This window comes from Carassius auratus, chromosome 44 (assembly GCF_003368295.1).
Source record: "Carassius auratus strain Wakin chromosome 44, ASM336829v1, whole genome shotgun sequence".
In the NCBI taxonomy this organism is placed as follows: Eukaryota; Metazoa; Chordata; class Actinopteri; order Cypriniformes; family Cyprinidae; genus Carassius; species Carassius auratus.
The window spans coordinates 11,344,677-11,355,092 of record NC_039286.1 but is presented as its reverse complement, the minus strand read 5'-3'; the positions used below and the strand labels follow the sequence as shown (position 1 = coordinate 11,355,092).

Sequence of the window (10,416 nt, the reverse complement as noted above, 5' to 3'; positions counted from 1 at the left end):
AAAAAGAGTGGTATCATCCACTAGCTGAGAGATTTTAACTTCCCTATCAAAGATGGAAATACCTCTAAAATTCTGATTATGTATAACACTTAATGATAATTCAGTAACCAAAATAAATAAAAAAGGGGAAATCGGGCAACCTTGTCTGACACCACATCTTATAGAAAATCTTTTAGAGGTGAACATATTAACTATGACACCTTTATAAAACATAAAAAAAGATTTTTCAGTTCTTTAGGTTCCCGTGATGACATCAGGGTCACACCTCTCCAAGCAAGTGTGGCTAACAGCACTTTATGAGAGACTTGAGATCAAACAGCTTAACACACAGGAGCCAGCATGTCAAATACATTCAAAGAGAGACACACAGCACAATGTTCACAGCTAGCAACAGGTTTCCAAACTGATGAGGGCCCCGCAGACTCACTTCTTGCTAGACACCAGTGGATGGACAGCAGACATCATTTCCGTATCGTCATTCACTTTTCAATTTTGACGCGCCATGCAGATGTCAGCGGTAAGAAAAAATAATAAACTGTCGATGATTTATAGGTCATGTCAGAATTCAAATGTACAAACTAGCTAGTTAAAAAAAATCGTCTTGTTTTCAAGGTATTGTGTCGTGTGTTTTAAAGGTATTAGTGAACTCTGGTGTGCCTCAATTCTAGAGCTAACATTGGGTTGCTACCATACAAGACTTGTACTCTAATATAGTTAAATATAAACATGCTCATTCTAATCATATTGTACATCTGTTCTTGCTTTAGGTGTGGTGAATGTCAAAAAACTGCCCCAGGCTGTAAGAGACATGTGTGTCCCTTTTAAAATTGTACAATGCAGAAATTGCAGATGTTTTTTCAAAGACTGGGTGGGGTACTGTGTAAACGGAAGATGTGGAGACCTGCGAGGGTTTTATACAGACCCTGAATTTCCTGAGCATTGCCCAGACTGCCAGTTTTAGGGGGCAGGAATGAGGTGTGGTGTGCACAGTGTGCAATAGTCTATTTGGAACTGTTCATGTTTTATTTTCTCTTGAAATAGGGCCTGACTGTGGCATCTTCGTTCTGATGGTCAGATTTGACAAGTTTTACTAATTAGATTAATTTCCAATAAATATTGCAAAACCATGAAGTCTTAATTTGATCTGGATTGTTTGGTAAATTGTCTGATCATGTGAATCTACGTATATTTTAAAAACAGAAGTGGTTACATTTACAAAAAAAAAAAAAAAGGATTGAATATCCAAATGGGCAAGGCAAAAAAACTGTGGTCCATTAACATATACAAGTCTGTTGTATTGACAAAACGTTATAGTCATTGATCTAGGCTGAATTTAAGTCACAAAAAATAGTGATATGATCTGAACAATATATATTTTCAAGGTGGTTCTTGTGAATGCAGTTTGCATGAATTATTGATGTTATAATATTAAGTGTATTATTGAGAATTGTTTTATGTAAAGAGATATGATAAAGATAATATTTCAATTTGCACACAGCTTTTATATTATATATTTTAAGTCATAAAGGTAAAATGACAATACGGAAAAGACGTGTGCAATTAAGCCTGCAAAGAATACTGTCTATCCACTGGTGAAAACAGAAAATAAATATGCTGTCCATCCAGAGGTGAAAATATAAAATAAATATATCTCAATCCAGAGGTATTGCACGTAGTGTCCATGACGTAACCCGTAGACTCCTGAAGAGCATTTTTAAAGCTTAAAGTGTGCAGAGCTAGCCGTCGACATCTTGGCAGCGACTCATGACTCTCCCAGACAGTCGAAAATGAGCAATAGGCGGGAGCTGGTTGCTGAAGCCACGCCCACCTAGCACCATGGCAGTGACAGCAGCGGGAATCCACCTGTCACTCAAGTGGCCAAACTTCAAGACTCAATATAATTTAAACTGATGAGTTATAAAAAAATTCACCCCCCTTAAAGTTGTCATGAAGCATAAAATTAACTATATAGACCAAACTCTTTTTTTACTCTAGGCTGTAAACATGTTTTTCCTGCTTTAAAGTCCCTTCTGCAAACAGCTTCAAAAAGCCAGTCAATGAATTACAGTAATAGTGTGGTACAAATAGGCAGAGGAGCACCAATGATCCTTTCAGCAGTCCTGACTGTTAGACCAGAAGAACCACATCAGAGCTACCAGAAACACAACGCCAATACTAGCATCTGGAAGGGGAAAGTGGGAAGGGAGCACAATTAATGAATTCGTTTTTTTCAACTCACAAAGATTTTGTTTAAGCTTCTGTTTTACTTACTAACTCGTTCAGCGCCATCAGGTATGTCAGAATGTGTACGGTGCTGGTTGCTCTGTGATTCTGTACAGAATATTGAAATGTTAATCACACAGTTCAGTATTCATTTCCTGTTCACATCATGAGGATTAACCCTCACCAGTCTACTTTATAATTAATATTTCTAAACATCCATCAGTCTTCTCTCACCGGTGAGCGTCACAGTGACCAGGACTCCTCCTGTTGAGTTCAGGACTCTGTATGTTCCAGCGTCTCTTAAAGTGTAGCTCCTAATGATCAGGTGACCATCCTTGTCCATCAGTCGATCAGTCAGGACACCCATCCCTCTCCTCCAGACTTCTGTCGAGCTGGTGTTTGATAAATGCTCCACGCTCTCAGCATCACCCGGCAGATCATCAAACATCACCTCTTCACCTATCAGTGCTGTTAAAGGAACTGAAGAGAAATAAAACAAGAAAACAATTGTGGCATGATGCTTTCATAAAACTGATGATGTAGTACACGTAAGATGAAAAACACTGGTAACAAATAAAAGCAACAAAAATCCAAATCAACATATAAATCAGTTTTGACCTTACCATCAACACGGAGTTCATAACTGTAGCTGCATAGTGGTTCACCCTCAACATAAAGAGTTAAAAGGTATTTTCCAGCATCGGTGGTCTTCAAGTCTTTCAGAATGAGGTCACAGGTGTCAGTCTTGTGCACACGGTCCCTGAAGTGTTCATTCTGTAGGCCACCATAAGCAGTTTTGGTCCCAAATGTCAGGATGGGGTCCTGTGTGTTGGTGTAATTACACTTCAGAGTGATACTGCCTCCTATCTCTCCCACCACAGGTAAAGAATCAGCACCTACAAATAAAAACTGTTTAATCACTGAACAATGATATATTCATTAATCTCAATGTCAACCGATCCAATTTACAAATCATTTTTTCTTTACATTATACTCACCAGGCAGGACAGACGGCAGGAAAAACAGCAGGCACCTGATAAAGAGAAAGAAAACAGAGTGATCCTCAGATCTCAGCTGAAGTAAAGAATACTGTTCAGAAACACTGACACTGTTTCACTTCTGTAACTGCACAAACTTCATTGACTCTCCTGTCTAGCATCAGTCTATTAAAACACTGAGAGTGAACAAGATTGGCCTCACAATGTCTGTGAACACTAGTGAACAAGCCAGATGAGTCAGAGTGACTTTGTCATCACTTTAGCTCTATACAGCTGAATCTGTGCTCCTCCAGGACCCTGCTGCTACAGAACACAAACTAAAGGGGGGAGGAACGCAAGAGAAGTCTTGCTGCATTGCTCTTCCTGGGAGATATTTTGTATCCAGCCAAGACCAAATTGGAGAATTTGGAGACCAAAATGGACAATGAACAATCATAGTGACTGTTAAATCGGTTTTCATCTTCAGTTAAGTCTAGATTTAAATGTGACTAGTGTTTTAGCACATCTGATCTCTTCTGGAAGCTGATTCCAACTGCGGGCAGCATAGTAACTAAAGGAGGACTCCCCTTGTTTTGTGTGAACCCTTGGTATTTCTAACTGACTCCATCCTAATGATCTGAGTGCTCTGTTAGGTTTATATTCAGTCAACATATCAGAAATATATTTCAAGTCCTAGGTCATTTAGTGACTTATATACGAGTAAAAGTACTTTAAAATCAATCCTAAATGTAACTGGAAGCCAGTGTAAGGCAGGAGCAGATTTATGGGTGGGCCTGGGTGTGACTGGTGGCCCACCCAATCAGATTATCTGTGTGTGACCTGAACACCAGTAAAAACATGTTTGATAGCATTTGGTTGTTTGCCTTGTGAATATATAACACATAGCATAGGCCTACCTGTTTTCTTCTGTCACAATTCTTTTTAAAACACAGAATCAGCTCGTTCTCTTGTGAATTTTTTTTTCTGCACGGGCCGGCCATACGCTCTCAGTGCGCGCACTGAATTAAAAGTGGCATAATGCCACTGTTACACTGTGAAACACACATACTCCGTGTGTGCAGTGCGTGACTGATCCACGACTGTATGCTACCACGAACACATACTCACTATTTGTATTTCAAATCCAGAAGTTATCGGAAACTTTTATTAAAAATAGAAAAAAAAAGGATCGTCAGCATTGTGATTCTCTTTGTACATATACACTCTTTAATAGACGTTTAAACAGAATTTAAACAATGTATTATTCAGCGCTACTTATATAGATTTATATTAGGGCTGAAACGATTCCTCGAGTAACTCGATTACAAAAAATGATCGAGGCAAATTCCTCTGCCTCGAAGCCTCTTTTAATTTATTTTAAATCTCACATCAGGTTCTTTGGCAGTGATTTTTTTTAATGTCACAACGCATTTACGTCACCCAAAAAGCGGAAGGAGTGCCGTGTGTCCATTGCAAGATAGAGCTGTGTGAAGTTATTTTTGATTCAAAACAACTGAACACCTGTGGCAGTGCGATTTGTAGTTGTAAAGAAATCCACACTTGTTTATCAGTAAAATTGAAGCCACAGAGAGAAATGTTTTAAGAGTTGCAAACCTGTAGATTTTCTTTCTCTCCCACAAACACAACACAACAGTTACACCTTCTCAAATTCTTCATTGCAGGTGCACAAATCCTATTCTACAAATCACACATTTAGAAACTCGTACGCTCACATTTTTGAAACAATTGCTGCAGTGAATGTGGTGCAAAACGCATTTACACACCCGCATCAAGAAATGTGCAGTCGTGGAGTGTGAATGTGTCCACTGCAAACAGACCTGGCATTCCACAGCAGTACGACTTCAATTGATTCAGCATCTGAACCGAAAACATCCATGTAGCCTAAGCCTATTGAGATTGAGGAGTCACGTGCCGATTTGGGTTGATTTGGCAGGGGTCTAAGCCGGTCGGCCCTGATGGTAGGACACGCTATCTGTTGCCAGGGGCAATGCCTTCAGAACTTAACAGAGGCGCGACTAAACATTTCAGAGCGCTTTCATTTTTGCGCATTTATTTTGTCGCCGGAACAGATCGAGACGGGTCTACGAATACGTGAAAGAAAAGGAAGAAAGTAAAGCAATGCAAAAACCTAAGGCGAAAGAAAGGGGACCTTACAGGAACAAGCTCACATCAAGCGCAAAACAGCGGTGTTTGGAGAAGCTCTCAGGCAGCTCCCTGCAGCGGCACAGAGACCTGAACCATATACCTCAGTGCACACATATGGACATTGGGAATTATATTGTTTATAATGTAAGTCATTTTGCATTCACGCTGTTAATGGCTTAATCTAACCCGGACATTTACATCTCGCAATCACACATTTAACTACCCTAGCTAACCCAGAACTGGTTTGTCCACTTTGCAGCCCCCAACAAAAAAAACCTGGTACAGTATGTGTCATTGGGCTAAAATCAAATCATAACTAAACATACACAGCTTTAGCATACATCAAAACATGTTGGAAACGTTTGTGTACATTGAACATCTCGCTACAATCTAGTGTTCAGTCGCAGTTAATTCTGAATGCAATGTAATTACAATACACTAAAACTCATATGAATAAACTTACTTTGTCCAGTACAACACTGTTTTCATCACCTGCTGTAGAATGGACCCAGCCACAGCAGAAAGCCTCGTAACTTTCCAAAGACTTGTGGCTTTTAAACTCCTGCATTGTGTAGTAACTTAAACCAAAAAATATAATAATAATTCCCAATGTCCATATGTGTGCATGGAGGTAAATGGTCCAGGTCTCTGTGCCGCTTGAGAGCTTCTCCAAATACCGCTGTTTTGCGCTTGGTGTAACCTAAAAAAAACTGTATTCCATTGTTCCTATTTTTCCATATGTATCGTGTGAGGTACTGCAGCAGTAACTTCAAGGCATGGTAAAACAGTGCAGAATTGCGAGAACCTCCTCTTAACAACACATGTAAACAATCCTGTTTCACCGCTGGTATCATTCCAACATGGCGGAGACCGTGATATCGAGGGAGGGGCTTTGTGCTATGACAAATTCTCATTCTCAATACATTGATGTTCACTGATTTTAATCCCATACTGTATTTGTAGCGATGTCATGATGCGGTTTGACTATGATGTTTAGCTTTGATGTTTTTAAGTGGTAAACGTATTCACGTTCAATTGCAAGAGAGTAAAAACTGAATATTCTCACAATGAAAGTTCTCACCAGAGGATGTTAACAGTCCTCAGACCTTTTTCAGGTCTGTTCTTGCTACTGGAGTGTTTTCTCTTCTTTGCTTTTCTTCTGTCCTCACTGCCTCTTCGCTGCCGTCCCATGATAGCTGCCCTTCTCCAGAGTTCCTCCATAACCTGTGAATACAATCACACATAGAACATTTTCAAAAACAACAAGTGTCATGCCATAAGCATTCAATTCTGGCTGTGTTACACGGTTTGGTTCATTCATTGGCATTCTTGCTCCCGCAAAACTGATGCGACAGTAAGCCCTTTCACACATACAGACTTTTCCAGAAAATTACCAGTAAATTGCCGTAAAGAGAACATGTGTGAACAGGATCTTTTAAAAAATACCAATAAATTTGTTCCGGCAATTTACCAGTATGAGAAGTTTTAACATACACAGCAGAATTCTGCCAATTTACTGGTTGTGAACGCAGAAGGAAAATTATGGTATGAGCTCGTACGAGTTAAGAACGCAGTGACGTAAGACGTCGACCCCATTATTATCATAATGTGAAATTAAAGCGCTTTTCCTTATGGGCGGATGAAGAAATTTGTTGTCATCTGAGAGGAACATTTAGTGATGTAGTAATGTATAATAAATTAACTGTCTCCAAGAGCAAGGCATTCACAGGACAAAGTCAGGTCATCAATAAACTGAAAACATTGCGTCTTAAATATCTAAAAATATAAACGACCATCCAAACGAAGTAGTAGTGGAAGAATTTCTTGTTCCTGTTATGACTTTTGTCAATCTCTCTGGGGGTCCAGCTACTATTTCCCTTTGTCACATTAACTGTAATTACTTTTCCCTTGTTTTGCAACATCTTTTGAACGCATTTGCATGAATGCTAAAGTTTGAAACAAAAATGTAACATCAACAAAAAACACTGACTGCATATACTCCATGTTTACAAAAACAATCGCAGCGGTTTAGAGGTTAATGATTTCAGAGAATTTAACGGTATTTTGGAGCTTTTCCAGAAAAAGACGTAATGTTGTCGACTGTGTAAACAGTGCATTTTGAATTTACCGGTAAATTCGTTCCGGTAATTTTACGGCAATTTAGTGGTATTATTGTGTAAAAGGGGCTTGTGACAAGAACACAAGCGATCAGAGAAGACGCGTTTACAAACGCATCTAGACTGACAGCAAAAACCGTACACACACACAAAACACATTTTCATTCATTCAAAGTTCTACAAACAAATCAGTTTGCTCATTAGTACCGCTGGTTAACTTAGCTAAAGATGCAATCGGTTAACCTTGTATGTACAGTGTGCTGAAGACCTCATGTTCCTGTTCCTGTTCCTGTTCGATGATGTGACTAGACTTTCGGAGTTTTAGGCGGTTGAGGAAAAAAAAAAACTAAAACGTGCGCGCCACCAACTGGACAAGAGTGTGAAGCGTTAACTGAGTGAAGCAAATATTCAAAACGAATAAATACATTCAAAGTATCGCGAGAGTTACTATCCTCTCAAAGCTTCGAATGTTATTGAAGTGAAATACAATTAAATAAGCGTCTGTAATGTGTTGTATGGCCTGTTTTGTTTCTAGTGAGCTGGGTTTTTATTCCGTTTTTGTCCCCCCCTGCGCCTGGTTGTCCAAACGAAAGACGCCCAACTGGTACTCAGAACTAGCTGAATTGTATTTCGAAAGGCTTACCTTTTGTAAAATTACTTTTTAGGTGCTAAATATCATGTTATTTGGGTCGTATAAACCCGCGGCAGGAAAAAATCGCGGACTTGGCAACACTAACAGTTACTCAACCTTTCATGGCGTGGTCGCCTAAATCCAGTTTCTGCTGCAGCCTCGCAGTCGCAGTTTACTTAACGTTTGCTACAATTGCTTTTTAATCCATAACTCCATATATCCGATTAATGTATCCAGTGCTTTTAAGATAATGCGTCAAAATCGAATTGGTAGGCTACATATTTATGTAATAAAAGCATCCAAATTCTTAATTCTAGTTTTTGATTTTCTTTCCTCTTCGTCTTATTAACTTCTTTTTCTCTGTATAAAATCCGAAAATGCTGCACAGACTCCATTTCGTCGTTTTGGGTGTATGGTTTGTAATAAACCGAACCAAACGGCTTCCTGCTGATGTGTCGTTCTTGAACGATTCGTTCATTTTGAACGAATCTTTAATGTGACTCGGGAAGAACGAGTCGTCTCGGGGAGTGATTCGTTCAGTCGCGCATGCGCATTATTCTATGGGTTCTGTTCTAGTAGTAGTAATTCACCTGTCAGTCAATGCAGTCTTGAGCCGGAAAGAGAATTGATTAGTTCATAGTTCGGGTCTATCGGGTTTTTGACTCGTTCCTTGATCACGTGACAGCCCCATACGCTTACCCAATACAGTCTGAGCCGGAAAGAGAATTGATTAGTTCATAGTTCGGGTCTATCGGGTTTTTGACGCGTTCCTCAATCACGTGACAGCCCAATACGTTAAACCCAATGCAATAGGCTTGTTCGACTTCATGCAGTTTTGCGCAAACCGATCGTCGGCTGACTTGAAGCAGTGCATGCCGGTTAGAAATTTTGTCCGACTTGATACAGCGCTGACGCCACGTGACTGTGACGTGTGCCGTCAAAGTACCACGAGAGCGATTCGAGAGTAGCCGGAGAACTCAGCCAGCGCAGCTTCTGAAGAGCGGCTGCACAGATTCTGATGACGACACAACTGATCCACGATTGGCTGGATTCACTGATGACACAGATGACGTGCGTTTCAAGTTTATTGTGAGTCGGCTTCAGTTTCAGAAATTCTCATATGGACTTTTAAAACAGTTCAATACGTTTTTATGTCGTCTTCATCTTATAAATCATATTTATTAAATATTGTTTTACTGTATTTACTTTATTGTTAATATAAAGTTTGTGTGTGTTTATTTTGCATGACTTTCTTTTTTATACAGACCTTTTACAGTATTCAGCAGCATAACCTATTCAAATGAGCATTTTTAAGAACTAAAATGTTAATCTTAAAAGCATACAATCTAATGTGGTCATAAATGTATGCTCCTATACAAATGATACATAATACATTATGTTCCTCCATTTGTTTGGTTTCTTCATATTCTTTAGTTTATTTTGCTGTGTTTATACTTCACCTGCATGTGGTTAGCAAACTGCTAACAACTTGCTGTAACTTCAACTTAACATTCAAGACCCTTCCAAAACACCACTTATACACACATTAAACGCGATCAAGTAAGCAATCGCCACGTGATCCGCCATGACTGACGTAATTGGAGCAAACTACGGGAGCCACACATATGCCGCGTTTCCACCGAAATTACCCGGAACATTTTTACCAGGAACTTTTTTTCCCAGGAACTTTTTTCCCCCCAGACCTGTTGCTTTCTGCGTTTCCACCGCGGTGTAAAGTACCGGGTAGATTAGGCAAATAGACTGGTGACGTAGGTCTGCGCGCGTTTCTCAATACAAAGTACTGCTGATTTGTTTTTGTTTTTTTTAAGTACGCTGATTTTGGACGTGCATCCTCGGTAGTTAGTTCAGACTTTGTGCATTCGACTCGGGAGTGTGATGTCCGCGACGACGCAAGTCCGGTAAATCTATAAACAGCAGCGTACTTGATAACTTCAGTCAGCTCGTCTTGGCTACTGCAATTTTCCTATTTACAATAAAACGAAATGGGATATAAAATACCACTGCCTCCTTTGGTTTTCATTTAAGCATAATAACAGCTGCAGAAATGTACTTAGTTCAGGGATATGTGTATATGCAGCCATTACAATGAAACGAAATATTATATAAATTTGCCTTTTTTATTTTCATTTTAACATATAGATAAATTGAATACAGACCAAAGAAAACCTGTTAGATTTACCCCGCAGCTGAATTATATGTTATGTTTAACCACTAAAGACACATCAGAGCCAGCGGCACATATCAGAAGGTCTAGCCGATTTGAGGCTGCATCTCGGCGGAT

The 10,416-nt window shown here is 39.5% G+C and overlaps 1 protein-coding gene across 1 annotated transcript; it reads right to left on the bottom strand.

Annotated features, from left to right (window-relative positions):
• Positions 1-338: 338 nt before the first annotated feature.
• LOC113062511 (uncharacterized) lies at positions 339-8,576 on the bottom strand. Its single transcript, XM_026232416.1, has 7 exons — positions 7,727-8,576; positions 6,448-6,590; positions 3,222-3,256; positions 2,847-3,119; positions 2,458-2,703; positions 2,272-2,331; positions 339-2,182 (listed from the first exon to the last, which is right to left on the bottom strand). The coding sequence occupies exons 1-7, from the start codon at positions 7,754-7,756 to the stop codon at positions 2,112-2,114; spliced, it is 858 nt and encodes a 285-aa protein (XP_026088201.1). The 5' UTR covers positions 7,757-8,576; the 3' UTR covers positions 339-2,111.
• Between the last annotated feature and the right edge of the window lie 1,840 nt (positions 8,577-10,416).

What these genes read in the sequence shown, in the direction of transcription:
- LOC113062511 (XM_026232416.1), bottom strand. Translation starts at nt 7,756, where the DNA reads ATGAGGTCTTCAGCACACTGTACATACAAG. An exon ending in CAGCACACTGTACATACAAG is followed by an intron (nt 6,591 to 7,726) that starts GTTAACCGATTG and finishes TTGTATTCACAG; the next exon opens with GTTATGGAGGAACTCTGGAG. An exon ending in AGGACTGTTAACATCCTCTG is followed by an intron (nt 3,257 to 6,447) that starts GTGAGAACTTTC and finishes TCTCTTTATCAG; the next exon opens with GTGCCTGCTGTTTTTCCTGC.